We start from the raw sequence: 13,682 nt of genomic DNA, 5'->3' as shown, positions 1-13,682 counted from the left end.
TGAATGACTATAGTCAATGGTTAACTATTAGGAAAAAATAACGATTTCCTAGAGACATCGGTAATATTGGTATCAGTGATAGTCACCTTTTTTACTAAAAAAAAAAAAGTCTAACAAATATTAAAAATATACTGATTTAATGTTGTTTTGACATTCATTTGAAGATTGAATGTGAAATTATTGTAATATAAAAGTATATTTAAAAACTTTAATGTTAGGTAGGATTAATCACAACTAATTTCAGAAAAAAATATGATTAATTAGTCCTTTTTTTAGGACAATTGACAGCACTTAAACAGGACTGAACCTGTATAGCTACGGACAGTTTGACATTTTCTTCAGCAGTTGTCCTATTGACTGGCTAGCATCTAACCTGTAAATGCGTCTTTATCCCGGTCAAGCGTTGTGAAAGGTTTTCCATTGTGGCTCGTAAGGGAGTCTCCGGCATTGCCCTGGTAGGTGCCCAGTCTCAGCTTGAAGGCCTCACTTTCAGACTCCAGATGGAAGCTGCTGTACTCTGCGTACACCTTCTTTCCAACCCAGTCCTCCAGCTCCACCAGCAATTTGTAGTCCCCTTGCTTTGCTAGATTATAGATGTTCTCCAAGCCCAGCCAGTGCTCTCCATCTATGTTCCCAAAGCCTTTCTGAGTGGGAGAAGGAGGGAGGAAACAAGAGAAACTGTAATAGAGATAGAGTATGTGACAAAGAAGTTTGATCTTCTCTCCAATGGAAATAGTTTGTCTAAGTCTTGAGCGTGTTTAGTGGATTTATGTGCGTTTCCCCAATTGTGTGCAGTTACTGTACTCATTTTTATTTCGTTCGTGTCAGTGAGGAGGATTTGAGGTATATTTCTGTAGTAGGCCATCGACTCTGGAGTTACAATTCACTCATCTGGCACTCAACTTTGACTAAATCGGTGAAGTCACACTCCCAGGACGGACTTTGCAGGGAACTTGAGAGCTACTTTGTAAAGGCATAACTGGATTTTTCCACTGATTTCAGCAGTGTACAGAGGGAAAATGGTCATTTTCGGTCCATTGCTTTTGGAAAGGGATTGAATTATGCACTTTGTTTCTACAAGCCTACTATATATCACAGCTATAGTTATTTGGTTTCCCGGACTAAAAGTAAAATGTATTTTTTGTTCAGCATTAATACTAAAGTAAATGTGTTGTGAAATTGTCAATTTCGCTTTAAGCAGGGTTCGTACAAGGTGCTTAACGTGCTTGAAGTACTTGAATTTGACTTCTTGAAATTTGAGGCCTGGATAACCCTTGGAAATAGCTAAATTCCTGTATAGCTACTTGAAAAGTGCTTGTGTTATTGAACGACAGTGTATCTATAAAGTAAGTGTTTAATTTTTTTAATATTTTTAATATCCTTTCACGCAAAATTCAAGCAAAATACAAAATACTTTTTTTCACTTATTTCAGTTAATAAAATTAGTAAAAAACTAATAAGACATAAAACTAGTGAACTAAGCCAGTAGTAGTACTGACAATGTTGTGTAAACATGGCTGAAGACACAAAAAGAGTAACAGATAAACCGAATCAATTGAGGGAGTCAATTATGCTGCAACCACTCCGATTGATTCAGACTTCTATCATTCATTACAAGCGATTCACTAGCGAAAAAAAAAAAATCTAATTCAAAGAGCCAATCAATTTTGAATTTCGACATTGCTTGTAACAATTTTAAAATGCACGGAGTGATGGGAGAAACTGAGTTTTTCTAAACAACGAATCAGTTAAACCATTGCGTCGCAAAATGATTAACTTTTTCGAATCACTCCAATTGGGATCACCTGTTGCGAATCATTTGATTAAAATCAGGACTTCAGATCGCGTAACAAATCATTTGATTTAGATTGGGACTTCGAAGCAGGTTCGTGAATCATTTGATTCAGATTGAAACTTCAGAGCACGTATTGTGAACCATTTGATTCAGTTCGGTACTTCAGAGCACGTATTGCGAATCATTTGATTCAGATCGGAACTTTGGAGCAAGTTCATGAATCATTTGATTCAGATCGAAGACTTCGAAACGGGTTTGCGAATCATTTGATTCAGATCGGAACTTCGGAGCAGGATCGTAAAACATTTGATTCAGATCGAAGCTTCGGTGCAGGTTTGCTAATTATTTGATTCAGTTCGGTACTTCAGAACACGTATTGCGAATCATTTGATTTTGATCTTCGGAGCAGGTTTGTGAATCATTTGATTCAGATCGAAGACTTCGAAGCTGGTTTGCGAATCATTTGATTCAGATCGGAACTTTGGAGCAGGTTTGTGAATCATTTGATTCAGATCGAGACTTCGGTGCAGGTTTGTGAATCATTTGATTCAGTTCGGTACTTCAGAACACGTATTGCGAATCATTTGATTTTGATCGGAACTTTGGAGCAGGTTTGTGAATCATTTGATTCAGATCGAAGACTTCGAAGCGGGTTTGCGAATCATTTGATTCAGTTCGGTACTTCAGAACACGTATTGCGAATCATTTGATTTTGATCAGAACTTTGGAGCAGGTTTGTGAATCATTTGATTCAGATCGAAGACTTCGAAGTGGGTTTGCGAATCATTTGATTCAGATCGGAACTTTGGAGCAGATTTGTGAATCATTTGATTCAGATCGAAGCTTCGGTGCAGGTTTGCGAATTATTTGATTCAGTTCGGGACTTCAGAGCACGTATTGCGAATCATTTGATTTTGATCGGAACTTTGGAGCAGGTTTGTGAATCATTTGATTCAGATCGAAGACTTCGAAGCGGGTTTGCGAATCATTTGATTCAGATCGGAACTTTGGAGCAGGTTTGTGAATCATTTGATTCAGATCGAAGCTTCGGTGCAGGTTTGCGAATTATTTGATTCAGTTCGGGACTTCAGAGCACGTATTGCGAATCATTTGATTCAGATCGGAACTTTGGAGTGGGTTCGTGAATTATTAGATTCAGATCAAGACTTCGGTGCAGGTTTGCAAATCGTTAGATTCAGTTCATCAGAACATGTATTGCAAATTTGTTTCAGATGAAAATTTAGATGTGGTTTTGTAAATATTTTTATTAAACAGTAGAAAACATCATGCCATTAAGGCAGTCGGTTACCACGGTTTTAATTTGAAAGAGAAGACATTGTTTGATAAGTGAGATCTCTGATTGAAGTCCTTGAAAATCCAAAAAGTAGTGCTTGAAAAGTCCTGGAATTTCATTTTACAGTATCTGTACGAACCCTGTTTAAGAAAGACAACGTTGTTTCTGTGGTACGTTGATTTATTTATTCGAACAGTGACGTTACTTGACCTGAAAAGCTTTGAGAACCACTGACCTACCATAAATCACTGATGAGCCTTACTGGGAAGCTCATCAGACATTCCATCTGTCTTACTAAATCACTTACAGGCTCACACGACAGGGATGTGGGGCAGTTATGTAAATGAAGACAACGTGGCTGTCTCCCTATTTCCCTGCTTCTTATCAGAAGACTAAACAGTCAGCCAAGAGAGGAAATTACTACTAGGTAACTGTCTTAGTTTTCATGCTTATTGCTCTGCAGCAAGCTCTGGTTGTTGTGTTGTGGACCTTTACCTTATAGTTATCCCAGTTTCTGAAGAAGTTGACTGAGCCATCTTTCCTTCGCTGAATAACGGTCCAGCCTCCGTTGTCTAATTTATGTTCGCACCAGGCCTGAATCAGTCTATCACTGCCCTCTGCCTTCAGCAGATACATCCCACTGGTGCTGTGTCCTGCCTGCCGCACCTGGAAACAGTCTCTGAACGGGCCTGAGGGAAAAGAATTGGTTTCTCATTTCAGTATATCATATCTGGACCAATGCAGTGACAGAATGACTATTTGCATTTACAATGTGACTCATGCATTCTGACAAGCACACAAATTAGTTCAGGTTCTACATTTGGGCCATTTTTTGCAGATATGAGTTGTAATGTTGCATTTATGTTGTGTTTACTGTACAGTTTATAGGTCAAAAGGTTTACATCCCCCTTTCAGAATCTGCAAAATGTTTATTTTTACCTAAATTAGAGGGATCACACAAAATGCATGTTGTTGTTTATTTAGTACTGACCTGAATAAGATACTTCACATAAAAGATGTTTACATATAGTCCACACGAGAAAATAAGTTAAATTTATATAAATTACCCGGTTTAAAAGTTTACATATGCTTTGTTCTAACAACTGCGTTGTTACCTGAATGATCCACAGCTGGTTTTTAGTTTATTGATAGTTGTTGAGTCCCTTTGTTTGTCCTGAACAGTTAAACTGCTTGCTATTCTTCAGAAAAATCCTTCAGGTCCCACAAATTCTTGGAATTTCCAGCATTTTTGTGTATTTGAAAACTTTTTGAATTTGAAGATCAGGGTAAATTTAACTTATTTTGTCTTCTGGGAAACATGTAAGTATTTTCTGTAGCCTCTGAAGGGCAGTACTAAATGAAAAAAAAAAATGATATTTAGACATAATAAGAAAAATACACATCTCCATTTTATTCAAAAGTTTTCACCCCTCTGCTCTTGATGTATTTTTTGTCCTTCTGGAGCATCAGTGAGCATTTGAATCTTCTGTAATAGTTGCATATGAGTCCCTCAGTTGTCTTTAGTGTGAAAAGGATCTCAAAATCATACACTCATTGTTGGAAAGGGTTCAAATACAAAAAATGCTGGAAAAACAAAAGATATGTGGGACCTGAAGGTGTTTTCTGAACAACAGCAGGCAGTTTAACTGTTCAGGACAAACAAGGGAACAACTAATGAACAACTATCACTAAACAAAAAAAAACAACAACAGCTGTGGATCATTCAGGTAAGAGCACAATATTAATAATCAAGGGGATGTAAACTTTTGAATGGGGTCATTTTTTTTAAATTCAACTATTATTTTCTTCTTGAAATATCTTATTCAGTTCAGTACTAAATAAACAATAACATGCATTTTGTATGATCCCTCTTATTTTGTTAAAATAATTAATTTAGCAGATTCTTAAAGGGGAATTAAAGTTTTTGACTCAACTGTATATATGATTAAACTTGTGCAGCTCAAGTGGGTCGATTGGAATCTTTGAAACTATTGTCCTTTTTAGATTTTTCTTCAAAAAATGCTTGTACATTAATACCTTCCCCATATTTTGTCATATTTTCATCAAGCGGTATTTTTTTCAATTAATATATTTTAATGATCGTCCTTGTGCGCATTTCTCATTCTTGATATTGACAATATCAAAAACCTGCGTTTTGTCAGTAAAAACAAGATTAAAAGATTAGTTCACTTCAGAATTCAATCTTCCTGATGATTTACTCACCCCCATGTCATCCAAGATCCTTGTCTTTCTTCCTTCAGTCGAAAAGAAATAAGGTTTTTGAAGAAAACATTCAAGGATTATAGTGGACTTCAATGGGAATCAGTAGGTTGATGGTCCAAATTGCAGTTTCAATAAAAAATTGTATTTATTTATTTATTTTTTAACCACAAATGCTCATCTTGCACTAGCTTGATGTATTATGCAGTCACGCTGGAAAGGTCACTCATGACGTAGGTGGAAGTACTGAACTAATGCAAAGTTAAACGCCCTTTAACCAAAAAACTTAAAACAACAATGTTGGACAATTTTGAAGTTGGAGAAGAGTTTTTCGTCCTGCCCTACCTTTTTGAACAAAAGCACACAGACAAGAACTAACCACGAGTGACCTTTCCAGTGTGATTACATAATGCGGGAAGTCACGGCAGTGCATCACAGAGCTAGTGCAAGGTGAGCATTTGTGGGTAAAATATATGTATATAAATATAAAAACAAATAAACATTTGTTTTGCTAGATAAGACCCTTATTGCTCAGATGGGATCGTGTAGAACTTTTTGAAGCTGCGCTAAAACTGCAATTTGGACCTTCAACCCATTGATCCCCATTGGAGTCCACTATATGGAGAAAAACCCTGGAATGTTTTCATAAAAAATTTATTTTTTTTTTGACTGAAGAATGAAGACATAAACATCTTGGATGAGATGGTTTATGGTTTCATTGTGTAGCTATTGAGGTTACGTCAATCGTGGTTCAAACCTGCAATTTTTAACACATAATATAGAAGTGAAGACACTGTTGTCTTAAGGCCTAGTCATCTCTGCCCCAGGGATCTCCCAGCACTCCAGGTTTGGCTTAAAGATAAATACCCTGCTCTGTCCTAATGAAGTTACCATGCCCAGACACCAGCTCAGGCCTTGTGCGACTCCCTCTTCCTTTGGTTATTTTCCGCTTATTTTTCTTTTTCCTCTTTATTTTGAGCTTAAGCTAAAATCATTATCAGTCATATAGGGGTGAGCCAGGGATGTAGAGAGGAAGAAAGAGAAAGAGAGATTCCCCTCTGCCAAAGTCTCTTTTGGACGGTATGGTTGGTGTGTTGTATAAGAGGAGTTTTCCTGCGTTGAGAGGAAGATCTTCAGTAGCTCTAGTTGTGCTGAAACAGCTGCGTTAACCAGCCAGGTCCCAGTGTGGCCCTGACCGCCTGTCCATGAATGACAGCCATTGAGCACATACAGACAGGCATTGTGCCGGGCGGCTTCGAGCAGCAGACGTCGATAGAGTGGGGGAGTGGGCGTTTTCACTGCTTCAGTCCAGGAGGACCCTCAAACAAAACTGCATCTTAGAGTCATCCAAGACTACTTTCTGAGCAGCTTCTGTTTTTTCAGTAATGATACATCTTCATCAGCCAAAAAAAAAGTAGTACTGTACAACCCCAGAGGTTATAAGAGTGTTTTGCTTTGGTCAGCTGCGGTTGTAATTCTCCATGTACTGGGTGAAGTGGGCTACGCTGAGCTCTCATTAGCGGTCAGTCGGGAGAAAACCGGCCCCTATTGAGTTGCCTTGGCCACATGAGAGGCTGGACTCTGGAGCCATTTGCTTCAGAAACATAGAGATTTTATCATTGTTTAAGTCTTGGGTTGAGACTGAAGATCTGCTGGATAAGCACTGGAGATTGTTTATTATGAAGTGTGGGTATGTGGGAGAGAAATGGAGTTGGAGAAAGCTACCAATGAAGGTTGTGTTTGGAGAGGTTGGTGGTTGTGATATTTATACACCTACTCAAGACTTTATCACACAAGGCTGTAGTCCAAAACCATCATCTTACACTCTCACATGTCCGCATATTTAGCCTGCCAGGCGTAGGGTCTTACAAAGTGCAAGTGCTTCTCCTGACAAAGTCAGAATTGGAAAATTGTTGATGTTTTCCATTGTGTTCTTGGAGCTTGAGTGATGAGATAAGTCAGATTTTTTTTTTCCAAAACCAAGTGAGCTGCCCACTGAAAGATTTCACTGAGAGTCATTAGCTTAGAATCATTCTGATCCCAGTTGAAATTATTTGAGAGTGTCAAAAATCATTTCAAATAAGTTGTTTATGAGGCTCTGTGACCTTAGAATGTAGCTCCCTATGTAGGCTGTATCAAGCCAGGTAGCTTTGGACGTTTTGGAACAGGGCTGCTGCCTATGTGCCTTTGCCTAAAATTACCAAATTTATGACTTTTCTTTTAAGCAATGCACTTACGTTTCATTTCTAATACAGACACACACACATTCTCCCTCTTTGTTTCATATGTCGTCCAGTGTGTGTGCAGTAAAGTGTTTTATAGTATTGCCATATGGTATTTACTGACAGTTACATGGCTGTAAAATCTGTCTTGCGGGGATGTGGTTTAAAAAATGACTGCATGAATGTGGACCATATATTTCTAAGAATAAAGAACAGAGACAGAAAACTTTAAAAAGTTAACCGAGGAGAGGTTCAGTTACAGATAATTTACTCACCCCCTTGTCATCCAATATGTTCATGTCTTTCTTTCTTAATTCATAAAGAAAGTTTTTTGAGGCAAACATTTCAGGATTTTTCTCCATATAGTGGACTTCAATGGTGCCCACGAGTTTGAACTTCCAAAATGCAGTTTAAATGCAGATTTAAAGGGCTGAGGAAGAAGGGTCTTATCTAGCAAAATGATTGGTTATTTTCCAAAATAAATTACAATTTATATACATTTTAACTTTAAATGCTTGTCTTGTCTAGCTTGTCTAGTGAGAACTCTGTGCATTCCGGGTCAATACGGTTAAGGTATGTTGAAAAACTCCCATTTAATTTTCTCCTCCGACTTTGAAATCACCCTACATCGCTGCAGAAGTACTGACCAAGTGTTTACAAAGTGAACGTGCAAAGATCATCAAACACCCTTTACAAAAAAGGTAAAACAGCAATGTAGAATGATTTTAAAGTTGGAGGAGAAAATGAGATGGGTCAATGAGATCAATGAGATGACAAGGAGGTGAGTAAATTATCTGTCAATTTTCATTCTGGAAGTCAGTTTGTCCTTTAAGATGGAAAGCTGAGTGTTGTATACTAGAAATGTTTTGCTGGTTAAGTGCTTGAGGAGGCCATATTTGATTTTGTGCATATTCTTGTTCTTATGTGTAACATCACTCGTTACTGGATGGATACATTTTGATGCATTTATGAAGGCATACAGAAGCCCAGTTCAAGCTTAGACTAACAGTTCATCCATTTCACTCTTCTCTGACCCTCTTTAATCTACTTCAGATTTTTCCGGGAGGATTGTGTGGCTGCATGTTTTCACGTGTGCACTCAGGAATCCATGAGCTCATATTTTGTTTTCATGGGCTGCCAGAGAGGATTCTGCAGGAGTGGAATGGAGGATTCTGAGATTTGTCTCAGTAACTTTTGGCATTACAACACTATACAGTCTGTTCTCGGCTGTGTGTTCATGCTTTAGAAGGATAAGGGCTCGGTGCCACTTTCATTGGAAACACGTAGTGCCACCGGGGGGAAATGCAACACCTTCAGTGGCACAGCAGTTGTACAGTATCCCATTTGTTATTTTAGTTTTCAGAAAGGTGGTCACGAGTGTGTACACTGTGCACCCTTGATGGAAACCTTTGCAGAACCCACAATGATACTGGTCCGAGAACTATTTAACAATCTATGAGACAGTGTTTCCAAGATATGGTCAAAGAGTAGGAGGATAACATTTTGGACAAGGTCATTGAGGCCCCAGTTATGTTATGCTTCTGGAGCATGTGCAATAACTGTTGGGTTGCTGTCACAACATTTTGTGTGGCATTGGAGCATAGAGTGATACCACATTTCCCCTGAAAGCCTGACATTGGACTACCAACGTAAAAACTTGACAGGTCTACATTTGTCAAGATCTTCTAGAATTAATTCACCCCCTTGTCCCTGGTCACTTACCATCCGAAGTAAGGGTGCCCTGTGGGGGTGGTGGGATTCCCAGTGGGTCAGGCGTTGGAGCATCCATTCGTGATCCTCTAGGAAAGGCTCTGTTGTTGTTGTCTCTCTGAATCTCATTGGTGAAGCGATTGTTGTTTGCTGGAATGCTCTCTGGCACCACTTGCACCAGCGGTGGAACTGCAGGCAGATCTTGACGTCCATATCCACGAAGACAACGTTCCTCCAGGGCGGCGATGAGCACAGATTGGTTGTTAACTGTTGCAGCAAGACCTGCGAAGCGTAGCTCCAGTTCTTTGTAGCGGGAGGCCAGTCGGAGCATCTCCGTGGTCACGTTCAGCACACGGTTCTCCAGTTGCGCCAGTTCCAGGGAGTTGTCCCTCTTGCGGATGATCTCATGAAGCAACTGCATGTAGAGCTGAGTCACCCGGGAATTCATGTTACGAGACTCTTTGCGCAGAAGCTTCATCTCATTTACCAAGTTCCCGTCCACGTCCGCTACTAGTTGCAGCATCTCAATCTCCCGTCGCTGCTTGGATAGGACCTCCCGCACATCAGCAATGTCCATACGCGTCACCCGGTCTTTGTCTGGCTCGGGCCCGGTGACAGAGGCGCAGATCGGCCCTGTGATCTTCTGCTGGGGCACCAGGAAAGTGTAGGAGCACTTCTTGGCATCATCAGCGGGTGCTCGCCGTTGTCGAGAATGCATGAGTGCGTTTCCTGAGTGGCTCTTGCCGAAAAAGCAGATGGAGAGGCAGAGCATGATGCCCATGCACCATGTTACGTCTCTCATGTTTGCTTCTGTTTTCACCTCACCTACTTTTGTTGTTTTCTTTCTTGTTTACCCTTGTGGTAAATCCAATGCTTTACCTAAAAGGAGAAAGAAAAGCAGCTGTCAAACATCAATCATGTACATAAAAGCACTGTAAAATGAACTTCCAGGACTTTTCAGGCACTACTTTTTGATTTTCAATGACGTCAGTCAGAGATCTCACTTATGGTTTGATGCTTTTTCATTGTTTAAGAAAAAGAAATTCAAAAAAAGATTTGCGAAACTCCAAAATGCAGCTTCAAATGGATCTAAACGATCACAGCCAAGGAAAAAAGGGTCTTATCTAGCAAAACCATCAGTTATTTTCTAAAAAAAAAAAAAAAAAAAAATACAATTTATATATGTTTTAACCTCAAATGCTCGTCTTGTCTAGCTCTGTGTTTACTCTGTGTAGAGATTAAAAAGTATATCAATTGTAAATGTTTTTAGAAAATAACTGATTGCTTCGCTAGATAGGACCCTTCTTCCTCGGTTGGGATCATTTAGAGCCCTATGAAGCTCCATTTAAACGGCATTTTGGAAGTTCAAACTCGGGGGCACAGAGACATGAACATCTTGGATGACAATTGGGTACATTATCTGTACATTTTTGTTCTGAAAGTACTCTTTTAAGGGTTTTCCTTGCCTTAAATTTCAAACAGTCAAATTTAAGTTCTTTAAGCACCTTGTACGAACCCTGTGTTTGTCTTATGCAAGCTACAGTAACATTTAGCATTTAGTTTTACTCTACTGGACACCACCTTGCAGGAGATTTAATGCCTTTAAACTTTGCCTCAGTAAGGCCATTTAGTCAACCAGAGCCACGGAATGAATTAACCTCAATAAGAATTTCCTGTTCACTAAGCCAAAGAGGATGTGACAAATAATCTGCATTGCTGACAAATAAGGAGTGAAAAAAAGGGTGAAAGAAGTTAAAAGAATAGTTATTTTATGCCAAGCATGTTCTGGTGCCATCTCCACAGTGGTGGACAACCACAAGAACTATCATTGCGCCAGACAAGACCGGTACACTCAATGTTTTAATGGAATGCTGCCCTGAAAAGTATGTGTATTAGCAGTTCAACATGGTGTACAACCTTTACCCCTTCTGTTCTCTCAGACACCCTGCTATGCTACTCAGTCTTGTCTCAGACACTTAAATCAAACACACATTGGATGCTTTACATCCTCCACTAACACATGCCCATATCCAGATGCTTCACATCCTGCACTAGCAGTTCATCACTCCTCTGATGTCATCACCATGGCATTTTATACACAAACCCATCTTCAGCGTGGACTATAACCATTCTCCCAACCTTGTACCTCCTGATCTGTAACTTACTACCCCGTTCATCCCCTCTCCAGGTTTCAGGGGATCAAATTCCTAGGTGCTCTGACATCCTGCTGTGTATCCTACTCGACAGGTTCGGTATTTAACAATCTCCCACTCTGAGTACCCCAGCATGTCTTCAGTATTTGGCTTAGCGGTACTCTCCAGGAGCTGCGCTAGGCTCCTCTAATCCTCGTATCACCTTTCCCTCCATGCTGAGCTCTGCTTTTTATCAACACCTAGATGTGCTCTCTCAGGTCCCCCTTCCTGTTTATACAGACACATATTTCAGTCAGCAATTCTGCCATCTGCCCTGCGAGACCAAAGATGTGTCTGCAGATACAGTACAGTTCTACATACACCACGCTGTGAATAACAAAGGTGAAACTATCTCTCTGCTTTAGCTCCATTGGAACACTATATTGTCTATAAGAATGTGTTTCTGACATTTTCAAGAAACAATTGACAAGACACGGAATCTCTTCCATGAGCATCTAGTTCAGTGTTAAAGGAGTAGTTCACTTCCAGAACAAAAATTTACAGAAAATGTAGTCACCTCCTTGTCATCCAAGATGTTCATGTCTTTCTTTCTTCAGTTGTAAAGAAATTGTTTTTTTGAGAAAAACATTTCAGGATTTCTCTCCATATAGTGGACTACTATGGTGCCCCAAAGTTTAAACTTTGAAAAACCAGTTTAAATGCAGTTTCAAAGGGCTCTAAACAATCCCAGCTGTGGAAGAAGAGTCTTATCTAGTGAAATGATTGGTTATTTTCTAAAACAACCTTTAGTTTTTATACTTTTTAACCTCAAACGCTCTGCGTGAACTCTGTGTATTGCAGTTCAAGACAGTTAGGGTAGGTCGAAAAACTCTCATCTCATTTTCTCCTCCAACTTCAAAATCGTCCTACATCGCTGCAGAAGTACCGACCCAGTGGTTACAAGGTAAACATGCAAAGAAGATCAAACAAACAAAAAGAGGTAAAACAGCGATGTAGGAGGATTTTAATGTTGAGGAGAAAATAAGATGGGAGTTTTTCAACATACCCTAACTGTCATGAACATTTTGTTTTTTTTTAAATAACCAATCATTTTACTAGATAAGACCTTTCTTCCTTGGCTGGGATCGTTTAGATCCCTTTGAAGCTGCATTTAAACTGCATTTTGGAAGTTCAAACTCAGGGGCACCATAGAAGTCCACTATATAGAGAGAAATCCTGAAATGTTTTCCTCAGAAAAACATAAGATCTTTACGACTGAAGAAAGAAAGACATGAACATCTTGGATGACAAGGGGGTGAGTAAATTATTTGTACATTTTTATTTTGGAAGTGAACTACTCCTTTAATTACATTGATGAATAATTTTTGTGCATTTGGTTTTAAAGAGACAGCAGCCAAATTTAGTTGCTATTGTCTGTCATTGTTGTTAATCAACCAACAAAGAACAGACAGAAAATCACTCACTGCTCTTGACTGAATCACTTTAGTACCCTAATAAAGATTAATATAAATTTATTTATATAAATACATATGTCTGCTTGAAAGAATGAAGAATGTGGTTAACAATTTGTTATAAAGAATGCATATTTAGCCTATCCATATGGCATTTCTTTGAAAAGACGACCATGTTCTTGTTTCTTTATGAGAAGTGATTTAATTTAATTTTAATATAAAGGGATGTTGCGTGTGTAAATTGGTGACTATCATGATAAAACTGTAATATCAAACCTATATAGTGAGTTTGGTCATTTTAGAGAAATGCTTAATAAATGCATTACACTGTAAATAAACCCATTAGATTTTAGCCAACTCAATCTACTGCAATTTTCGTTGACTAAAATCTTGACATTTAGTTGACTAAAACTAAAACAATTCAGATGACTAAAATGTGACTAGAACTAAATGCCATTTTAGTCAAAATGACTATGACTAAGACTAAATCAAAATTTGACCTTTGCATCCTCATTAAAAAATTTATTTACTTCCTGTCCTAGCTTTGATGATGGAAACTTTGTGTAGCTGGCAATTCTTGTTTATTGCCATATGTTGAATCGCTTGTTGTATTCCTCAACTGTAAGTCACTTTGGATAAAAGCGTCTGCCAAATGAATAAATGTAAATGTTAAGAGTGTTACTATGAAGTACAACATTTGACTTTGGAATATTTGATGAATCTGTATTTTTTTTTTTTTACTTCTTTAAGTAGCCAGGTCAGTAACTAAGCTGATTACTTACTAAAAACTCTTACAGATGATGTTTTCATGCCATTTTAAGTCTTATTTTTTGCATA

At 38.6% G+C, this 13,682-nt stretch overlaps 2 protein-coding genes across 3 annotated transcripts in view; one reads left to right on the top strand and one right to left on the bottom strand.

Moving 5' to 3' along the window:
- The window catches only part of ralgps2 (Ral GEF with PH domain and SH3 binding motif 2), an 86,309-nt gene that overhangs the window by 29,138 nt on the left and 43,489 nt on the right, over window positions 1-13,682 (top strand). The window lies entirely within an intron of this gene.
- The window catches only part of angptl1a (angiopoietin-like 1a), a 29,189-nt gene that overhangs the window by 4,002 nt on the left and 11,505 nt on the right, over window positions 1-13,682 (bottom strand). For both annotated transcript variants that reach the window (XM_073816707.1, XM_073816706.1), the window contains exons 2-4: window positions 9,254-10,120; window positions 3,585-3,778; window positions 374-644 (exon numbers count right to left, since the gene is read on the bottom strand). In XM_073816707.1, the coding sequence (XP_073672808.1) occupies window positions 374-644; window positions 3,585-3,778; window positions 9,254-10,043 (1,255 nt within the window). In that variant the 5' untranslated portion in view covers window positions 10,044-10,120. The remainder of the gene's footprint in view (window positions 1-373; window positions 645-3,584; window positions 3,779-9,253; window positions 10,121-13,682) is intronic.

The sequence above is a fragment of the Garra rufa genome, chromosome 13 (genome assembly GCF_049309525.1).
Source record: "Garra rufa chromosome 13, GarRuf1.0, whole genome shotgun sequence".
Lineage (NCBI taxonomy): Eukaryota > Metazoa > Chordata > Actinopteri > Cypriniformes > Cyprinidae > Garra > Garra rufa.
This window is presented reverse-complemented; position numbering and strand designations above follow the sequence as displayed.